We start from the raw sequence: 23,329 nt of genomic DNA, 5'->3' as shown, positions 1-23,329 counted from the left end.
CAACCGTCCTCCGGAGGACACAAGAATCAAACAAAATCTCTCCCTTGTCCTGGTCTCCTCTCCATTTTTATCTGTCCTTCGTGCGTCAGTCAGTTCTCTTCTCGTGCGTCACAGATTTGTTGTTTTTGATCTGTCTGTTCCATAACAACCTCGTATCTCTTAGTCATACTTAGACAATTTAAACATTCTGTAGACAGGTTGGCATGACTCCATATTCACTTTTGTCCCACATCCTGGTCCATTCAATGGCACAGAATAGAAGAGGAATGAAATGAGCAGACATTCTTAATACACACGAAATATAGTTCAAAGGTCAGAAATTCCACAACAGCATAGTGCAAAGACTTTCTGCACAGTCAGTTGCTACAGAGCTCCAAACTTCATGTGACCTTCCAATTAGCCCACGTACAGTACGCAGAGAGCTTCATGGAATGGGTTTCCATGGCCGAGCAGCTGCATCTAAGCCATACATCACCAAGTCCAATGCAAAGCGTGGGATGCAGTGGTGTAAAGCACGTTGCCACTGGACTCTAGAGCAGTGGAGACGCCTTCTCTGGACTGATGAGTCACGCTTTTCCATCTGGCAATCTGATGGACCAGTCTGGGTTTGGAGGTTGCCAGGAGAACATTTTACATTTCAGACTGCATTTTGCCGAGTGTGAAATTTGGTGGAGGAGGAATTATGGTCTGGGGTTGGTTTTTCAGGAGTTTTTCAGCCCCTTAGCTCCGGTGAAAGGAGCTTTGAATGCTCCAGGACACCAAAACATTTTGGACAATTCCATGGGATGACACTTCCAGTTCATATGTGAGTAAAGGCAGGTGGCCAAATACTTTTTTTTTTTACAATATAGTGTATTTCAATATTGTCGAAGCAAATGTTTTCTACTTTCTGTGACTCTAGCTTAGCTTTTCTGAGTCTATGACAAGTCATGTAAACATTGATCCATCATTCTGGCAAGGCACTAAATGAATGGCCATGAAACACTACACACTAGGGTTGTCCCTATACCAATAATGTAGTACTTTAACTTTAACTTACATGTATAGATACTTTTCCAAATAAAGGGAACTACGAACATTTTCAATATTGGGTTTATTTTAACCAAAAATCTTAAACTACATTGAACACTTACAGTCAAAGAACAATTTTACAAGGTTAAAAAACAAATTAAAAGGCATTAAACACATCGGGCTTTTCTTGTTGCACTCAAATAACAGTTTACAATTTCCCATATTACATATAGTCTGCTATAATCAAGGATTAGATTAGAACAAAAAGTTCTACTGACATATTAAATGATTCATGATTTATGGTTGCCACTCCTGGTCTGTGCTTTAAAGGCCTACTGAAAGCCACTACTACCGACCACGCAGTCTGATAGTTTATATATCAATGATGAAATCTTAACATTGCAACACATGCCAATACGGCCGGGTTAACTTATAAAGTGCAATTTTAAATATCCCGCTAAACTTCCGGTTGAAAATGTCTATGTATGATGACGTATGCGCGTGACGTCAATCGTTGAAACGGAAGTATGCGGATACAAAAAACTCTGTTTTCATCCCAAAATTCCACAGAATTCTGGACATCTGTGTTGGTGAATCTTTTGCAATTTGTTTAATGAACAATGGAGACTGCAAAAAAGAAAGTTGTAGGTGGGATCAGTGTATTAGCGGCGGACTACAGCAACACAACCAGGAGGACAGAGATGGATAGCAGACGCACTAGCCGCCGAACTCACCTTAACTTCCTCCGTCTCGCCGACAGCATCTGTGATCGGGTGAAGTCCTTAGTCGCACCGTCGATCGCTGGAACGCAGGTGTGCACGGGTGTTGATGAGCAGATGAGGGCTAGCTGGCGTAGGTAGATAGCTAATGTTTTTAGCATAGCTCTGTGAGGTCCGGTTGCTAAGTTAGCTTCAATGGCGTTGTTAGCAACAGCATTGTTAAGCTTCGCCAGGCTGGAAAGCATTAACCGTGTAGTTACATGTCCATGGTTTAATAGTATTGTTGATCTTCTGTCTATCCTTCCAGTCAGGGGTTTATTTATTTTGTTTCTATCTGCATTTAAGCACGATGCTATCACGTTAGCTCCGTAGCTAAAGACCTTCGCCAATGTATTGTCGTGGAGATAAAAGGCACTGAATGTCCATTTCGCGTTCTCGACTCTCATTTTCAAGAGGATATAGTATCCGAGGTGGTTTAAAATACAAATCCGTGATCCACAATAGAAAAAGAGAGTGTGGAATCCAATGAGGACTAGTACCTAAGTTACGGTCAGAGCGAAAAAAGATATGTCTTACACTGCATTCTAGTCCGTCACTCTAACGTCCCTCATCCACAAATCTTTCATCCTCGCTCAAATTATGGGGTAATCGTCGCTTTCTCGGTCCGAATCGCTCTCGCTGCATTGTAAACAATGGGGAAATGTGAGGAGCCTTTCAACTGTTGACGTCACGCTACTTCCGGTACAGGCAAGTTTTTTTTTTTATCAGCGACCAAAAGTTGCGAACTTTATCGTCGATGTTCTCTACTAAATCCTTTCAGCAAAAATATGGCAATATCGCGAAATGATCAAGTGTGACACATAGAATGGATCTGCTATCCCCGTTTAAATAAAAAAAATTCATTTCAGTAGGCCTTTAAGAAAAATACAATTATTAATGATTAATTAAGTACTAAAAACGAAACTATGAATAAATGTACACAGATAAGCCATGTAGCAGGTAAAACACATTTATTAAAGACAAAACACAAAATGTAGAAATGTCTTACAAAATGTAGTCATTTCACTTGCATTAGTTGACTGCTAATTGGGCAGTTTTAACTGTGCTAATATTTGGCATCAAGTTCTACGTATCTACATGTGCACAGCAGGGGAGCTGGTTAACTTATGAGAGTAGTATGTGTGTTTGTGAGAATGTCAACGTGTTGTCTGAGTGACGTCAGTGAGTGAGCGGGCGAGTAAAGAGAGAGCAGCAGGACAGGTGTAACAACTACATTATACCTGTCACTATTTAAACTCCTTGTGCAGATCTGAATGCTTATTATTTAAATGTTGACCTAAGTCTGAAGCAAAGGTGGTAATACTAATCACCACATTTGGCAAGGCATGTTTTAAAGCAGCTGTTGTGAGAGTAGTGTATGTGTGTGTGCACCTTTAAGAGTGGCAGTATGTGGGCTGAGTGACGTGAGTAAGTGTAAGACCCAGTGTTACCCCCGACAAAACATGGGCCCTGGAGGGAACGTCTCCCCTGCACTCCTCGACCACGGTCTGGGAGCCGACAAACAGGAAAGGTGTACAGCAACCCTTGCAGAGCGGCGGCTCCGTGTTTAAAGTGTCACCTTTATTGTTAGTTTAGAAGCCCAAATACCTCCATATTGCACTTCACGCACCCTCTTTATTAACCAGTAGAATTGTCCTTTGTTGCCTTTCTTCCTCTCCACCATGTTATTGCTTGTATGCACTTTGTGTGTGCGTTTTGACACACTCAACATCATGCGCCTCAGCTCTGTAGTCACCGCCACACAGCAACATTCAGATGAAAGAACGGTTCCGGTACTTTTCAAAGGTGGTATAGTACCGATTTCAATTGATTAGTACAGCGGTACTTTATTAGAAGCAGTATACTGTACAACCCTACTACACACACATACAGTACATAGAAGAAAGTGTGTTTTTGTTGTTTGTGTCTTGCAGACGTCCAGCAGCTGATCGGTAATCCAGAAGAAGTTTCCCCTCAGTTAGGGGGGAGCTCCACTTTGAAGCAGGAGACTCCACAACCACCCTGCATTAAAAAGGAAGAGGAGGAACTCTGCATCACTCAGGAGGGAGAGTGTCTTCTAGGACGAGAGGAAGCTGATTACACCAAGTTTCCACTGAGTATTCTCTCTGTGAAGACTGAAGATGATGAAGAGAAACCACAAGTAGACAACCTCTTAGCTCCACTATCAGATAGTGAGGCTGAAGACGAGGTTGAAGAACCTTTGAGCAGTGATAAAGACTGTGAAGGTGATATGAGGACTCACATTGACAACAAACACTCTGAATGCTCTACAAAGAAGAGAGGTAAACAATGTTTGAGCTGTTCAATTTGTGGTCAAAGTTTTACTAAAAAGAGCCGTTTGACTCGACACATGAGAACACACACAGGTGAAAAACCATTTAAATGTTCAGTTTGTGGCAAAAGCTTTTCTCGAAATAGCCATGTGGCTCAACACATGAGAACACACAAAGGTAAAAAACATTTAACTGTTCGATTTGTGGTAAAAACTATTCTATTTTGAGCAGTTTGACTCGACACATGAAAAAACACAGAAATGAAAAAACATTTAATTGTTCAGTTTGTGGCAAAAGCTTTTCTGTTAAGAGCCATTTGACTCAACGCATGAGAACACACACAGGTGAAAAACTATTTAATTGTTCAGTTTGTGGCAAAAGCTTATCTCAAAATAGCTGTTTGACTCGACACATGAGAACACACACAGGAGAAAAAACATTTAGTTGTTCAGTGTGCTGTAAAAGGTTCACACATAATGCAGACGCAGTAAAACACATAAGAACACACAAGGGAAAATAACTGTCCATCCATTTTCTAACACTTGTCCCGTTCGGTATTGCGGGGTACAACACTCACATTTATCCCCTGGGCCCATTTAGTGTTGCCAATCAACCTATCCCCAGGTGCATGTTTTTGGAGGTGGGAGGAAGCCAGATTACTCGGAGGGGGGTAAAAATAACTGTTTAATTTGTGGTATGTTGCTCATATGTGGTGACATCCACCCTACCCAGGACCTCCTCACTGCTTCTTTCACAAATATCTGAGGTATTCATACAAACTTGGATTATTTGGAGCATAATCTTATCTACTCATGACCCCATGTCTTCTCTGTATCTGAAACCTTCCTGAACAGTAAGATAGATGATGCTTCAAGTGCTTGGTTACTCCTTCTTCAGTCCAGGGACCTGGGGCCTCATGTGTCAAGTTTGCTCAGGCTCAAAAACCTGCACTACACCCTTTTTCACTGCATAACAAACTGCCAACTTTTACTCCTCAGACTGATTGATGTGCAAATCAGAGACATATGAACAATTAACACCCAACACCCACAACCCAACCCCCACCTGCCTCGACATTCGGGCATAACAGGTTCAATCCGGCCTGCGAGATGAGTTTGCGAAGTGAAAAATTCAGCTGCATTTTTTTAATGACAGAAACTGCGGTTCTAATTGTGTCCACTGGATGTCGCAATAAATGTTTTATTTGTGATACGTACATTTTCAGAATGTGCTTGTTCTATTTTGGGCCGAAGTAAAACAAAAAAAACAATCTGAATTTGTCGTACTTGTATTTTTAAGTTATCATGCCATGGTTTTATTTGTCCCGCCCACGTGGAAATAGATTTTCCTCCATGCGGCCCCTGAGCTAAAATGAGTTTGACACCCCTGCTGTAATGTGACTCATGTGAGCAGGTTACTGTATAAACACAATTTGTTATAAGTTACAAAAATGTGTTCATTTCTCAGAGACACATCAATGTCAGGCTGACAATCGCTCTTCCGCTTTCTCCAAACACGAGAACAAAGCAGCTCCTACTGACTTGTGATTGGTCAGACCGTGCCCATCTTAATCACATGGCTAATTTCAATATAACAAATTGCGATGTAACACAATTGAATATCTTATATGCTCAGACAGTAATGTGTTTATATAAGTTTAGATTGTTTTATGATGTTTGTAATGGGGAAAGACGTTAATGTGTCTTGTTTTCATGTTTGACATTTAGCATGATAGCTGTTAACTGGCGATTAGTGATGTTAAGTGCCTAAAATGGTAGTTATTGATTAGCAGTGTGATGAGGGCTTTCTGCTGGTGAGTGATTAGCACTACAGTTAGAGCCACCTATCGCTAGGTAGAAATGAGCAGTTTCACCAACATTTTTATGTGAAACCATATTACTAACTGTCTGGTGTTTTACAGGATTCATGGAAGTTTATTGTCATACCAGCACACGATACACATGAGATGGCACACAATTTAGTATCACATGAACAATCGCAAAAAGCCGCTGCCTGACCAGGGCTCAGCAAATCTGTAGAGACTTTTCCCACCCCCACCAAGGACTGTTTTCACTGCTGGACTCTAGAAAGAGGTTCCGCACTCTCCGTAGCAGAACCTCCACGTTCTGTAACAGCTTCTTCCCTCAGGCCACAAGACTCTTGAATGCATCATAATAATCCCCTCAATTCCCCCCAAAAACAGATTAACTCGCTGGAATAAAAAAGACAATATAACATACATCCATAAACGTGGATGCATATGCAAAAGTGCAATATATTTGTCTGTACAGTAATCTATTTATTTATATCTGCACCTTATTGCTTTTTTATCCTGCACTACCATGAGCTAATGCAACAAAATTCTGTACTTATCTGTACTGTAAAATTCAAATTTGAATGACAATAAAAGGAAGTGTAAGTCTAATAGGATTGGTCCTGGTGGAGATCTACACTCTTAGTTATTTTCTTGTTTATTCAGAGTAATGATTTGATATTCTAAAGGTTTTTAACTAAAACAACTAAGTAGGTTGAAAAATATTTCTGTTTCGTGTAGTATTTAAAATGTATAATATTTTTCTTAGATGTATGCCCTTTTTCTGGTTTGAACAACAGCCATCGAAAATGTCTTTGCACGTGCTTGTATATATATATTTTTTAGTTTCAAAAAGTAGTTGTCGATTATTTAATGTTAGATACTGTAACAAACAGTTCAGGGTGTCCCAAGTTACCGGACAGTAGAGATGCGCGGTTCGCGGACACAACCGCGGAGTCCGCGGATAATCCGCGGGTCGGGCGGATGCATGACGAAAAAAATAGATTTTAAATAGATTCGGGCGGGTGGCGGTTGAACCAATTCGGAAATATATATACATAGTTAAATGTTGTTACCCACATACGAAAAACGAGCAGCACTCCTTGAAACAAGCAATTATTCATCAGGCACTGCTGCAGCTGTCACGCCGGGGGTCCTTAACGGCACGCGACTGTCCTGTTTCGCGCCTGTACAAAAAAAAACAATCGATTTCTTCAGATTCCAGCAGCTGTCAAAGACGAAGTATCCTTCCAGCGACGGGCAGTCAAAGCCGAAGTGCTATCGATCGCTGTCAATGACGGACGAGGAAACATGACCACGGAAGTAAATTGGGGGGGTTGTAGGGGGAAGAAATTTGGCGTGACACAGCACACCACAACACAACACAACAGCAGAAGAAGAAAAAGATAAAAAGATGGCAACGTGGTATGCGACAAACTAAAAAAGGAAATACTAAAGAGCAGGGGGAAAAAATAACAATAATAGTCAACACTTTCTTAATGGAAATGACAATAATATTATAATAGTAATAAATAATATTATCACGCATTAATATCTCTTAGCCTCTAATGCGTGGCCAAGAGACATTCGTTGTGGCTTGTGCAGCCTTTTGAGACACTTGTGATTTAGGGCTATATAAATAAACATTGATTGATTGATTGATTCAATGCGTGGCACGCATTGAATGTCTCTGCTGCATTGGATCAGTCTCCTTTCTTTAACAGGCAAAAGCTTCCTAACCTCACTAATGCCTTGCATCGTCTATATTAGATATATAACAACGGGTGGGTGGCGGGTGGCGGGCGGTTGTGGTTTTGATAAAATGTTAGTTCGGGTGGATGGCGGGTGGATGACGACTTTTGTGATGCGGTTGCGGATGAAATAATTGCCTAGCCGCGCATCTCTACCGGACAGTGTTATGTAAGGAGGAGGAGTTTTGTCCCTCCAGAGTTGCCATAGGGCTGTGACGTAGGTGGGGGAGTGGTTGTTGAAGAAGGTGTGAAGATAACATTAAAGAACATATTTATTTTTGTTAGCCACGCAATTGTTATCTGTTTATATAAAAACTAGTCATTTAAAGGGGATCTCTAAATTAGACAGAGACACAACTATCAGCCAACGACACAACATTCTTTTTGAAGGACTCTTCTCAAATTCCTCTTGCCTTGGAGTGATTCATGTATTCTCTTTGGCTTCTGGTCTCCGTCTGAATGTGAATACGTGTGAACTAACGGCTGTGAAGAGATGTGAAATGATGTCTATATGTACAATTCCAGTTAAGGATAATATTAATTACCTAGGAATACTTATCACTAAAAATCAGAGCTCAAGATCGGTCTTGAACTTTGTAGAAAAACTAAGAAAAGATTTAACCAATGGCCACAGAGAGATTTATCCTTAAAAGGCAGAACCTTGCTTTCCAAAGCAGAAGGTATCTCCAGGATTACGTATAAGGCTATTTCTTTAGATGTTAACCAAAAAATATGTGAGACTATTGACAAAATATTTGTTGAATTTATTTGGAAAAACAAAATTCATTATATAAAGAAATATGTTATAATGAACAATTACAATCAGGGTGGTCTAAACCTTCTGGATTTCACTACACGAAACAACACCTTCAAGATTAATTGGATAAGACACTATTTGGAAGACCCTACCTCAATTTGGAACTTCATTTCTCATCATGTATTTTCTAACCTTGGAGGCCTAAAAGTTTTGCTATTGTGTAACTACAACATTGATAAGATTCCTGTTGCTCTTTCAAACTTCCACAAACAAGCCCTTCTGGCATGCTCTCTTATATACAAGCACTATTTCTCACCTACCAAATATTTCATTTGGAACAATAAAGACATATGTTACAAAAGGAAATCTCTTTTCCTCAACAATTGGTTCAAGAATGATATTATTTTAGTGAGTCAGCTTTTCAATAAGGAAGGTCAACTTTTTAATTACCAATAGTTTCTCAACCAATTTGCCATTGTATTTGATGCCATTCCAACAGGTGTTGTTATGTCGTACAGGGCTTACTCGTCTCCTCTTTCTGCTGTAAGACTTGACACTCCTGTGGGGAAGCTTTGCTTTGATCAGAAAAATAACAGAAAAACCCGCAGCTTATTCCAAAATGATTGTGTGTCTGTCTCCTATGTAATTGCGCTCTGGAATGATATTGTGAATGACATCTGCTGGGTCAAAACGTGGTCCCTTCCTAACAGATATTTACTTACCAACAAAGTCAAAGAGATACCTTTTTAAAATCATTCCTGGTTATTACCCTGTAAAGACTGTGATGGTTAGATACAAGAAGGACATTGATGTTACCTGCACCTTATGTAACATGCATCCAGAGACTGTTTACCACCTGTTTTGGACTCGTGAAAGCACTCCATCACTATGGCAGGCATCTGTCGCTTCATCCTGGACAATATTCATGACAAATGTGTGCTTTGTTTTAAAAACGTGCTATTTGGATTTACACTGTATGAAAAACAATTTGAAAATTTACCATGAATTGATTTACGTGGACCCCGACTTAAAGGCCTACTGAAAGCCACTACTACCGACCACGCAGTCTGATAGTTTATACATCAATGATGAAATCTTAACATTGCAACACATGCCAATACGGCCAGGTTAACTTACAAAGTGCAATTTTAAATTTCCCGCTAAACTTCCGGTTCAAAACGCCTTTGGAGGATGACGTATGCGCGTGACGTTGAGAGATCCACGGAAGTGTTTGGACCATATTGGACACAATACACAGAGCTCTGTTTTCTTCGACAAAATTCCACAGTATTCTGGACATCTGTGTTGGTGAATCTTTTGCAATGGAGGCTGCAAAGAAGAACGTTGTAGGTGGGATCGGTGTATGCGGCTGGCTGTAGCAACACAACAAGGAGGACTTTGACTTGGATAGCAGACGCGCCAGCGGCGAACTCACCTTGACTTCCTACGTCTCCGGGCCGCCGACCGCATCGTCAAACGCTGGAACGCAGGTGAGCACGGGTGTTGATGAGCTGAGGAGGGCTGGCTGGCGTAGGTGGAGCGCTAATGTTTTTATCATAGCTCTGACGAGGTCCCGTTGTTAAGTTAGCGTCGTTAGCAACAGCATTGCTAGGCTTCGACAGGCGTCGAATACACATTAACCGTGTATTTACATGTCAAGTGTTTGGTTCGGTGTCTCCTGATAGTAGTATTGTTGATCTTCTGTCTATCCTTCCAGTCAGGGGTTTATTTATTTTGTTTCTATCTGCATTTGAGACAGATGCTATCACGTTAGCTCAGTAGCTAAGTGTGTCACCGATGTATTGTCGTGGAGATAAAAGTCACTGTGAATGTCCATTTCGCGTGCTCAACTCTCATTTTCAAGAGGATATAGTATCCGAGGTGGTTTAAAATACAAATCCGTGATCCACAATAGAAAAAGGAGAGAGTGTGGAATCCAATGAGCCAGCTTGTACCTAAGTTACGGTCAGAGCGAAAAAAGATACATCCGGCACTGCACTCTAGTTCTTCACTCTAATGTGCCTCATCCACGAATCGTTCATCCTCGCTCAAATTAATGGGGTAATCGTCACTTTCTCGCTCCTAACATCTCTCGCTCCATTGTAAACAACAGGGAATTGTGAGCAGCACTACCGCTTGTGACGTCACGCTACTTCCGGTAGGGGCAAGGTTTTTTTTATCAGCGAGCAAAAGTTGCGAACTTTATCGTCGATTTCCTCTACTAAATCCTTTCAGCAAAAATATGGCAATATCGCGAAATGATCAAGTATGTCACATAGAATGGATCTGCTATTCCCGTTTAAATAAAAAAAATTCATTTCAGTAGGCCTATAAACAAGTTGAAAAACTTATTCGGGTGTTACCATTTAGTGGTCAATTGTACGGAATATGTACTGAACTGTGCAGTCTACTAATAAAAGTTTCAATCAATCAATCAAAAAAGGAGTTTTACCTTTGCAACCTCATTATACTATTGGCTAAGTTTTATATTCATAAAAGTAAGTTTCTCAATACCCGACCTGTTTTTTGTGCCTTTAAAAAAGAATTAGAACTCTACATTAAAACACTCTCTACCTCTAACAACCAAAAAGCTGTGAAAACGATGATGCTGTGTTCCAATTTAAGTTATTTACCCAAAGGGAATAAGCGGTAAAAAATGGATAGGATGGAATATTAAAATGCCTTTATTTTGAAAAACAACTGCTGCGGAGTAGAAAACGGAAGTTGCTGGATTCTAGCGCATGCGCAAATGTACTTGAAGAAAAGAAAACAAAAGACGAAGACTGCATGCTATGGTTGTTCGGAGATTCTTCGAATTCACGATCTTAAAGTCATATAATTCACAGCAAATATAGCAACAAATATCTCAATTTGTATTTTCCAAAGCCACGAAACGTGCATTGAGTTTGGAGCGATATCTGAAGTGAAGAATGAAGACGTGATAGAAGATGGACGACTACTGCTATGCTAAGATGGCGACGTCCGCTAAAAGAGAACATGAAAGAGAATCAGCGCCACCAACTTCCAGCAAATCACCAACGGAGATAAAGACGAAAGATGAAGGTGAGTGACTTGAGATCCGTAATTTGAAAGCTATTTGAATTCCAAACCCGAAAAATAGAAACTATAGCCGACTTTGTTGAACAATGTAAACAAATAAGCTGTTAGCATTTTTACTTCGACCCAAAATGTCGGAAATGTCTGTTAGAAGTTACCGCAGTAGTAAACAGTAGGCAAGCAACGATACTTGGTATAATCCTGCGTGAAGCCGCCTTTATTGACCGTGATCCTGTGTGTCTGAGAATGTGTGTGTTTTTGTGTACATTACACAACATGTACTAAAAAACTCTGCAGACACTTTTTTTTAATCAATTTTGAGTTTGTGGATTAAAAACATTTTGTCCCTGAAATAATCATTAAACTTGTTTAATGTGTTGGTACACATTATTTTACAGTACCTCAAATTCAAACTGCACTTTCATGTACTTTTATTAAATATAAAACTCCTCAATCGGGGCACCGCTTGCCTTTTTCCAAGCACTGGTAAAAAGTACTGACGTTTTCAAGTCATTAAAGAATACAAATTATTATTTGAAAATATTGTAAATGTTAACTTGAAATAAAAATCCTACAGTATTCAATACACCACTGATACTTTGTTTCCTGCAGAATGTTTGTGATGACAAGCGAAACAAAACTTAAGAACTTTGAGAGGGAAAAAAAGGTTGTTCTTTTTACCCCACAAAATGTACAGAAAAGAAGCAAAACTGTGGTCCTAAAACCAGGTACGGACCGAAGCGTGGGTGACCTGTACCGTTACACCTCTAGTAAACACAATTATAGATATGAACAAAATGACAGTTGTCAGCTGTGAGCATATATTACCTCCATCAAACATGGCGGAAATGTCTGTTACAAGATACTGTGGTAGTAAATAGTAGGGATGCAACTGTACTCGCTATTATCCTGCACGGGACAATCTGCCTTTAAATGTAAAAAATATAAATATAGATATTAATCGAGATTGGATGGTATTTACTTTGTATTTTTTTGTTTTATTTTGCACTTCTTGCTTGATCTGCTTATCACCCAGCTTCTAAAACTTGTAGCTCATCCTCCTTATATTCAGGCTCAAAAATATAAGGTTCTGGATCATAATTTGTCCCAAAGTCTTCTTTGATGACACTCATGAAGTCTGCCTTTATTAGTAATAGTTGGTGATGTTGTTGAAAGAAATAGCGAACGTTGTGATGCGTATGTGAAAATAATGTGCCGCCGTTTGTTTAAAATGATAAAAAAATGATGAAAATACGTAAATATTACATGTTATTATGAATGTGCCTGTTATTACATTACATATATACTTACAGCATGTATATAAAAAGTTGATGGAAGCTTTTGGCAATTTGTTAAGAGTTTTTTATAGGCCAAATAGAGTGCATCCCCATTACCTGCATTATTAGCTGACTTTTGCTAGCGTTTATTCATTAGTTAGAATCAGTGATGGGCAGTAGTGCACAACAAGTAGCGACGCTATGTAGCTTAACTACAGTTCCCAGTAGCGTGGCGTTAGCCTCGCTCCTTTTTAAACCCGTAGTGATTCCTGTAGCTTAGCTATTTTCGACCCATGTAGTGACGTAGCGTCCATCAAACGCTACAAAGAGAGAAAATAGACTGCTACTCAAGGGCTGGAAAAGAAAATATTGCTATAACCATCTTAATTATTGTTACTATGATTGTTAGATTACGTGTTATTTATTTGTTACTAATGTATATCTGGTTGTTCATTTAGATTATATTTAAAATTGAGTTTTGGTGGTACTGTTTTTACGTTTTCAAATTAATAAATAATGGTGTTATTTATCGTGATTCCAAAATCCCTCAAAATAATTGTGATTTTTATGTTTTGCCATAATTGTCCAGCCCTAGACGAGGTATTGGCAAGGACTTCACGTAAACTATGTATCACGGTACTTGAGTCACGATACAATTGTCAGGGTTGTCCCTAACAGTTTGTTTGTTTTTTGCTATAGTGTTTAATTAAATCATGTTTTCCTGTTCAATGCCTGCCGTCTCTGCATCTTGGGGTTCGCCACCTACAAACTCTGACAACAATAGTCTATTGTAATATTGTGACATGGAGTTTTACTGCCATTTTTACAAAGTCACTGAAAAATGTAAATGTAAATAACTTAAAGTAAATGTGGTAAATATGTACACTAGATGCCAGTTATAATTTATTTGACAAATGTGTCAAAAACAAAGTAATAAATAAAATAATTATTTTTCTTGCATTTAATATGTAAAAAAGTCCTCTACTTTTTAATTACAGACTTCTTTCAGATAGATATTATCTTTTTTAGTCTTACAAATCTGTATTTCAATATTGTCGAAGCAAATGTTTTCTACTTTCTGTGACTCTAGCTTAGCTTTTCTGAGTCTATGACAAGTCATGTAAACATTGATCCATCATTCTGGCAAGGCACTAAATGAATGGCCATGAAACACTACACACTAGGGTTGTCCCCATACCAATAATTTAGTACCGTACCGGTGGTACTTTAACTTTAACTTAAATGTATGGATACTTTTCCAAATAAATGTACACGGATAAGCCATGTAGCAGGTAAAACACATTTATTAAAGACAAAACACAAATGGTAGGAATTTGTTTCAAAATGTAATAATTTCACTTGCATTAGTTGACTGCTAATTGGGCAGTTTTAACTGCGCTAATATTTGGCATCAAGCCAAGCAGCTGTGTGCGCGTCTACGTATCTACATGTGCACAGCAGGGGAGCTGGTTAACTTATGAGAGTAGTATGTGTGTTTGTGAGAATGTCAACGTGTTGTCTGAGTGACGTCAGTGAGTGAGCGGGCGAGTAAAGAGAGAGCAGCAGGACAGGTGTAACAACTACATTATACCTGTCACTATTTAAACTCCTTGTGCAGATCTGAATGCTTATTATTTAAATGTTGACCTAAGTCTGAAGCAAAGGTGGTAATACTAATCACCACAAGGTGTGTTTTAAAGCAGCTGTTGTGAGAGTATTGTATGTGTGTGTGCACCTTTAAGAATGGCAGTATGTGGGGTGAGTGATGTGAGTAAGTTAGGAGAGGTAGTGGTAGCATGTGCAGGAGTGTTAATAGCATGGTGGATGTCCGGTTGTGCCCTGTGGAAATAATAAATAAAGTGAGCAAGTTGTAACTAATCGACGGCCTCGTCCTTCTGACCAAAGAGCGGAGCTTTATGGACCCAGTGTTACCCCCGACAAAACATGGGCCCTGGAGGTGTACGTCTCCCCTGTGTTCCTCGACCACGGTCTGGGAGCCCACAAACAGGGTGTAAAGGTGTAAGGCAACCCTTGCAGAGCGGCGGCTCCCTGTTTAAAGTGTCACCTTTGTTAGTTTAGAAGCCCAAATACCTCCATATTGCACTTCACGCACCCTCTTTATTAACCAGTAGAATTGTCCTTTGTTGCCTTTCTTCCTCTCCACCATGTTATTGCTTGTATGCACTTTGTGTGTGCGTTTTGACACACTCAACATCATGCGCCTCGGCTCTGTAGTCACCGCCGCACAGCAGCATTCAGATGAAAGAACGGTAGCGGTACTTTTCAAAGGTGGTATAGTACCGGTTTCAATTGATTAGTACCGCGATACTTTATTAGTAGCGGTATACTGTACAACCCTACTACACACACATACAGTACATAGAAGAAAGTGTGTTTTTGTTGTTTGTGTCTTGCAGACGTCCAGCAGCTGATCGGTAATCCAGAAGAAGTTTCCCCTCAGTTAGGGGGGAGCTCCACTTTGAAGCAGGAGACTCCACAACCACCCTGCATTAAAAAGGAAGAGGAGGAACTCTGCATCACTCAGGAGGGAGAGTGTCTTCTAGGACGAGAGGAAGCTGATTACACCAAGTTTCCACTGAGTATTCTCTCTGTGAAGACTGAAGATGATGAAGAGAAACCACAAGCAGACAACATCTTAGCTCCACCATCAGATAGTGAGGCTGAAGACGAGGTTGAAGAACCTTTGAGCAGCGATACAGACTGTGAAGGTGATATGAGGACTCACACTGACAACAAACACTCTGAATGCTCTTCAAAGAAGAGAGGTAAAACATGTTTGAGCTGCTCAGTTTGTGCTGAAAGTTTTACTAAAAAGAGCCTTTTGACTGTACACATGAGAACACACAAAGGTGAAAAACCATTTAATTGTTCAGTTTGTGGCAAAAGCTTTTCTCAAAAAGGCCATTTGACTCAACACATGAGAACACACACAGGTGAAAAACCATATAAGTGTTCATTTTGCGGCAAAAGCTTTTCTAAAAAAAGCTCTTTGACTGAACACATGAGAACACACACAGGCGAAAATACATTTAAGTGTTCAGTTTGTGGCAAAAGCTTTTCTATTAAGAGGTATTTGACTGAACACATGAGAACACACACAGGTGAAAAACCTTTTAGTTGTTCAGTTTGTGGCAAAAGCTTTTCTCTAAAATGCCATTTGACTCCACACATGAGAACACACACAGGTGAAAAACCTTTTAGTTGTTCAGTTTGTGGCAAAAGCTTTTCTGATAAGGGCCATTTGACTCAACACCTGAGAACACACACAGGAGAAAAACCATTTAGTTGTTCAGTTTGTGGCAAAAGCTTTTCTGATAAGAGCCATTTGACTCAACACATGAGAACACACACAGGAGAAAAACCATTTAGTTGTTCAGTTTGTGGCAAAAGCTTTTCTGATAAGAGCCATTTGACTCAACACATGAGAACACACACAGGAGAAAAACCATTTAGTTGTTCAGTTTGTGGCAAAAGCTTTTCTGATAAGAGCCATTCGATTCAACACATGAGAACACACACAGGTGAAAAATTTAGTTGTTCAGTTTGTAGCAAAAGCTTTTCTGTTAAGAGCCATTTGACTGAACACATGAGAACACACACAGGTGAAAAACCATTTAGTTGTTCAGTGTGCTGTAAAAGGTTCCCACGTAATGCAGACGCAGTAAAACACATGAGAACGCACAAGGGAAAATAACCAATTAGCTGTTTAGTTTGTGGTATGTTGCTCATATGTGGTGACATCCACCCTACCCAGGACCTCCTCACTGCTTCTTTCACAAATATCTGAGGTATTCATACAAACTTGGATTATTTGGAGCATAATCTTATCTGCTCATGACCCCATGTCTTCTCTGTATCTGAAACCTTCCTGAAAAGTAAGATAGATGATGCTTCAAGTGCTTGGTTACTCCTTCAGTCGAGGGACCTGGGGCCTCGTGTTAAGTTTGTGCACGCTCAAAAACCTGGTTTGTTGAGTTAGCACAGGATTAATATGTGGAAATGACAAATGAGGTAGTTGATACATAGAATAGTTTTTATTCATGGTTTTTGTTTTTTGTTCAATCCTAGATGGGTTGTGACTTAAAGTTTAATTGCTTTGTAGAAACACTGAGATTAAGTCTAAGTTCATTGTGTTCTTCAAGGTGTTTTTGAAGGGTTTTGTTTCCTCAAAATGTTTAACTAACTTGAAGTGTTTTGTCAAGAGGATTGTTTGTGATATGTACATTTTCAGAATGTGCTTGTTCTATTTTGGGCTGAATTAAAATAAAGAAAACAATCTGAAGTTGTTGTAGTCGTATTTTTATTTTTATTTTTTTTATTTTTTTATTTTTATTTTTTTTATAATGTCCTGCCCAGCTTCTCGGGCAAATCATATAGCAGATGTAGATGCCCATATCGGCTGTTCAGATTTACTTTACAAAAGAGAAGTGTAGGATACTTCTCTTGTTGCCTTATTTGTATTTGACTTTATTAAATGTATTTATATTATCATTTGGTGCAGCCGGGCCGGAGCAGGAGGGGATAGAAAGAGAGAAAAAGGAAGACAGAGGGGGGAATTGTGGGGACAAGAGGGGGATTAGACAGAGAGACAAAAACAACAACAGCAAACACAACAACAACAACAGAGCAACATCAGCAAATACGACATATACAAATATGATGGTAAAAGTAATAGCAAATAAGCAGTTAGCGAAAATTTTAAAAAAAATACAGAAATGACAATGAGCATTATTACACTAAAAATGGAGCAATATGAATACCAATATAAATAGTGCTATTGATAATAAACAATACCAGTACTTTACCTTTATTATCAACAATACAATTGTTCAAATGCAACAATACATATACATAATGATAACTTGAGATACGAAAGAATGCAGAAAAATAGAGGGGAAGAAAGAGAAGCAACCTACATTAACCTTGTAGATTGTTATAGTAACAATAGGTTAAGCTTTGTCAGTGTGCCATGTGTTATACCCAGTTTACCCTAGGGCAACAACGTTAATATATGTTTGATGAAACGTGATTATGTGCATGAGTGTATGTGTGCATATGTACTTGTATATGTACAGTATGTGTATGTGTGCTTGTACAGCGAATGTATATGTACAGTATGTGTATATGTGTGTTTGAACAGTGAATGTATATGTACAGTATGTGTATATGTGTGTTTGTACAGTGAATGTATATGTACAGTATATGTATGTGTGTGTTTGTACAGTGAATGTATGTGTAGTATGTGTATGTGTGTGTTTGTACAGTGAGTGTATATGTACAGTACGTGTATATGTATGTTTTTACAGTGAATGTATATGTACAGTATGTGTATACAGTATGTTTGTATAATGAATGTGCGTGTGGATGTACGAACGTTGAGTGTGTAAATATGTACTGTATTTATTTGTATATGTATGTGGGAGCGTAGGTACCTATGTATGTCTGTATGTATGTGTGTGAGTATATGTGAATTTGCATGTACAATACATTTGACTCCCAGTGTGTGCGGGAGCCAGAGTACGGCCCCAGCCTCCCCGAGAACCCATCCCACAAACAGTAGGTGTGTTGCCCAGGGAACCAGGGGCCACCGCCCCCATGCAGCCAAGCCGGACAGCGACAGGAACCCCAGAGCCTGGCCCACCGTGCCGCCCACAAGGGCCAGCAGCAGGCCGCAGACAGACGCACCCGGCAGAGGACAAGGCACGAGAAAAACAGGGGGCAGCCAGACCCCAAGCCAGCGAGAGACCACACCCCACACGGACAGAAAGGCGGGACGCCCCGCCCGAGGGGCCCGGAGACCCCCCGCAACTGGACGGGAAGACCGCCCCCGCCCCACCGGCAACAGGGCCCCCACGAGCCCCCCCCCCACCCCCCCCCCCACCCCCGGAGAGCGCGGTTAGGCCAGCCCACGGCCACCCCACCCAAGCCGGCCGCCACAGGACCACCCAGCACGGGGCCACAGGAACCACCCACCCCACCCGCAGGGACCCCAACGATGGAGATGGAACAACCAGCAACCGCCCCGCCGAGTCCCCCCCTGAGGTAGGGGAATAAATAAATAAAATAAATAAATACATAATAATAATAATAATATTAATAAAATATATTTAAAAAAAAAATAAAAATAAGGAAAAAAAATGAATAAATAATTAAATCTATTTATAAAAAAAAAAATAAATAAATAAATAAAATCAAAAAAAGAATTAAAAGAAGATCACAGACATGCTGACACACAAGGTCGCTACCCCAACAACTGGCCGACTCGCAGCACCTCGGAATACCCTGCAGCACCAAGCCACCACAGTAGACGCAGGGACCAGACCCAGCAGGCCCCAACCAAGACGGCCACCCGGAAGGGATGGACGGCGGGACCCAGGAGCTCCAGACACGCAGTCCGGATGCAGTAGCCTGAGGCGCCGACCCCCACCCGACAGGCAGGCCCAGAACGTACCCCCAGAAATATACATACATATATATATACATACACATAAACATACACATGTACACATACACACACATACACATGCATACACATACACATATATATACATACATACATACATACATACATACATACATACATACATACATACATACATACATACATACATACATACATACATACATACATACATACATACATACATACATACATACATACACACACACATACACATACATATACACAGTTTGTCAGCCCCGACAACCACCACGTGCGCGCGCTGCCACCAGTCACAACATCAGCCACCCCCCTGCACCAGACCCAGCAGCCACGGGCGCCCACACCACAAACAAACGGCAGCAGAAACAGCAGCCACAACACCCCCAGACAGCCAGCACCACCCAATCAAATCAAAGCGATCAAAAAAAAAAACGCGACCGGCAACCACACGCCAACAGGATCACAGATACCAGCCAGCGCCAGCCCGCCAGCAAGCCCAAACGCCAACACGCAAACAAGAGACACCAACACCCCCCCCCCCCCCCCCACACACCAAAAGACCCCACCACCCCAACCCAAACCCGCACAAACACACCACCGCCCAAACAACCGAGACACAGTATCCAGACCAGACACAGGCGCCGTGCCGCCACCACATCAAGTCGCCAACAGAGACCCCACAGCGCAAGAACGGGCACGGACCCCACCCAACAGGAAGCGAGACCCGCGCGACGCCACACACAAATAAATAATAAGATTAAACAAAAATAACAATAATTAAAAAAAAATATAATAATAATAATAAAATGAAATACAAATTAAATTAAAAATAACAAATACAAATAATTAAATAAAATAAAGTAAGTAAATAACACAAATTATTTAAAAAAAAAAAATAAATAAAAAAATAAATAAATAAATAAATATATATATATATATATACATACATATACACATACACATACATACATACACACATACACACACACACATATATATATATATATATATATATATATATATATATATATATATATATATATATATATATATATATATATATATATATATATATATACATACACACATATACACACACATATATACACATAAAAAAAAAATAATAAATTAATAAAAGCCTGGCAGGCCACCAGAATGCAGTCCCCGGAATCCGCGCCGGCCGACGAGGCAATGAGGGGTGCGCCGAACCCCAACCCCCCCACATGCATGTGTACAAGGCCCCCAAAGTGTCTACTGTGTAGTTAAAATTAGGAGGTCAGCCATTACAGCCGACCTCCAGTCCCTATTGATGCGTGTACTGTAGCGTGAGTGAGATATGTATGCTTGTGGGAACTAATAATGCGATTAAAATTGGGGGACATCAAGGTCTTGGTGGGTCCCAACCAAGCCGAGCCCTCCAAATCCTAAGTGTCTAATATGCAGCTAAGATTGAGGGATGGACGAGCAGGGGACAAGACAGGAGGACCGGAGCCCCATAGGAGGCATCCTCAACCCCCCGCCATGCCTCCCCGCAGGACAATCCCCCAAAGTCCTATATTTGTGTGACTGTGTGCGCTATAAGTAGGAGGAGTAGAGGGCCCGGACATCCCCCCCAGTCCATGCGGCCGACAACCAGGAACTACGGCCAGGAAGCCGCCCCCCCCACGGCCCGTGACCCACACCAGACCACTTTAGCGTGACGTCACGCGAGCCCACCCCCCGCCAAACAAAGCCAGCCCCCGCCCGCCCCAACCCAACCCCGCAGAGCCCATACCAGCAACCAAACGCAGAAAAACTGCACAGCCCCATGCCCAATGCAAACACCGCATCCCGGCCATCCACACAGCAACGCACCCATACGAGTTCCGGCCAGGGGATGGCGCCCCCCAACCGGGGAAGAAGCCAATGCACCCCGTCCGCACGCCAGCCCCCAAACCAGCCGGCAAGCCAACGCCAGCCAGCCCCCACAACCCCACAAGCGCACAGATACCAGCCACAGTCCCCCAACCACTCCAACCCAACACAGCGACGCCAACCGCCGGCAGTACCACAGCAACCATCACAACCACCGCCCGTCCACAGTACAAACACCCGCGGCCGCCGAAACCTGAAACAAAAAAAAAAGCGACCTACCCCGTAAACCACAACAACGCACACCCCCAGCTACCACAGAGGCCGCCAACCCACCTACCCCAACTCATCCACATACAGGCCAATCGATCCACCGGACATCCACACCCATACACACACCTACACATATATACACACATACATACACACATACATACACACCTACACATATACATACATATATGCATATACACATACACACATACACACACACACACACACACATATATACACCTACATACATATACATATGCACACATATACACACACATACATACACCAAAACAAAACAAAAACAAAAACAAAAAATATAAAAAATAAAAATAAAAATAATAATAATAATAATAATAAATAAAATAAAATAAACCCTTTAAATGAAATAAAATAAAAATAAACATGAGGCCTGGTTGCCAACAGTGTCCAGCGACACCAAACCCCGCAGCCATACCCGCACGTCCAGGCCCCCCCGCCCACCACCCACCAGGCACCCCATCCGGCAAAAAGCCATAAGGGCCCAGCCCCGCACCCACAGCCGGCATGCCATGGCATCTCTGCAGGCCAGGTGCCGCGATCAGCAATGCACACCGGGGCAGCGACACACACACATGTACCTACATACTTACACACAGATTCCACCATACATACATACAAACGTGTACACACACACACACACACACACACACACACACACACACACACACACACACACACACACACACACACACACACACACACACACACACACACACACACACACACACACACACACACACACACACACACACGAAGGGTTTTGTTTCCTCTAAATGTTTAACTAACTTGAAGTGTTTTGTCAAGAGGATTGTTTGTGATATGTACATTTTCAGAATGTGCATGTTCTATTTTGGGCTGAATTAAAATAAAGAAAACAATCTGAAGTTGTTGTAGTCGTATTTTTAAGTTATGATGCCATGATTTTACCCGTCCCGCCCACGTGGAAATAGATTTTCCTCTATGCAGCCCCTGAGCTAAAATGAGTTTGACACCCCTGCTGTAATGTGACTCATGTGAGCAGGTTACTGTATAAACACATTTTGTTATAAGTTATAAAAATGTGTTCAGTTCTCAGAGACACATCAATGTCAGGCTGACAATCGCTCTTCCGCTTTCTCCAAACACGAGAACAAAGCAGCTCCTACTGACTTGTGATTGGTCAGACCGTGCCCATCTTAATCACATGGCTAATTTCAATATAATAAATTGCGAAGTAACACAATTGAATATCTTATATGCTCAGACAGTAATGTGTTTATATAAGTTTAGATTGTGTTATGATGTTTGTAATGGGGAAATACGTTAATGTGTCTTGTTTTCATGTTTGACATTTAGCATGATAGCTGTTAACTGGCGATTAGTGATGTTAAGTGCCTAAGATGGTAGTTATTGATTAGCAGTGCGATGAGGGCTTTCTGCTGGTGAGTGATTAGCACTACAGTTAGAGCCACCTATCGCTAGGTAGAAATGAGCAGTTTCACCAACATTTTTATGTGAAACCATATTACTAACTGTCTGGTGTTTTACAGGATTCATGGAAGTTTATTGTCATAGCAGCACACGATACACATGAGATGGCACACAATTTAGTAGCACGTGAACAATAGGATTGGTCCTGGTGGAGATCTACACTCTTAGTGCTTTTCTTCTTTATTCAGAGTAATCATTTGACTTTCTAAAGGTTTTTTAACTAAAACAACTAAGTAAGTTGAAAAATATTTGTGTTTCTTGTAGTATTTAAAATGTATGATTTTTTCTTCGATGTATGCCCTTTTTCTGGTTTGAACAACAGCCATCGAAAAAGTCTGTGCACGTGCTTGTATTTAATTTTTTTTATTTTTAAAGAGTAGTTGTCGATTATTTGGTGTTAGATAATTTTGCCAACCATTGTTTTAAAACAAGATTAAAATGCCTTTATTTTTGAAAAACAACTCCTGTGGAGCAGGAAACGGAAGTGGCTGACTTCTAGAGCATGCGCAAATGTA

At 40.8% G+C, this 23,329-nt stretch overlaps 1 protein-coding gene across 1 annotated transcript; it reads left to right on the top strand.

Annotated features, from left to right (window-relative positions):
• The first annotated feature begins 14,473 nt into the window (after window positions 1-14,473).
• On the top strand, window positions 14,474-17,176 carry LOC133632552 (oocyte zinc finger protein XlCOF22-like). The gene has a single exon (XM_062025024.1). It carries the CDS (start codon window positions 15,453-15,455, stop codon window positions 16,431-16,433), a length of 981 nt encoding a protein of 326 aa, XP_061881008.1. The 5' UTR covers window positions 14,474-15,452; the 3' UTR covers window positions 16,434-17,176.
• The last annotated feature ends 6,153 nt before the right edge of the window (window positions 17,177-23,329 follow it).

This window comes from Entelurus aequoreus, linkage group LG17 (genome assembly GCF_033978785.1).
Source record: "Entelurus aequoreus isolate RoL-2023_Sb linkage group LG17, RoL_Eaeq_v1.1, whole genome shotgun sequence".
NCBI lineage: Eukaryota > Metazoa > Chordata > Actinopteri > Syngnathiformes > Syngnathidae > Entelurus > Entelurus aequoreus.
This window is presented reverse-complemented; position numbering and strand designations above follow the sequence as displayed.

Excerpts from the sequence above, each read along its gene's own strand:
- LOC133632552 (XM_062025024.1), top strand. The coding sequence starts at position 15,453 with ATGAGGACTCACACTGACAACAAACACTCTGAATGCTCTTCAAAGAAG.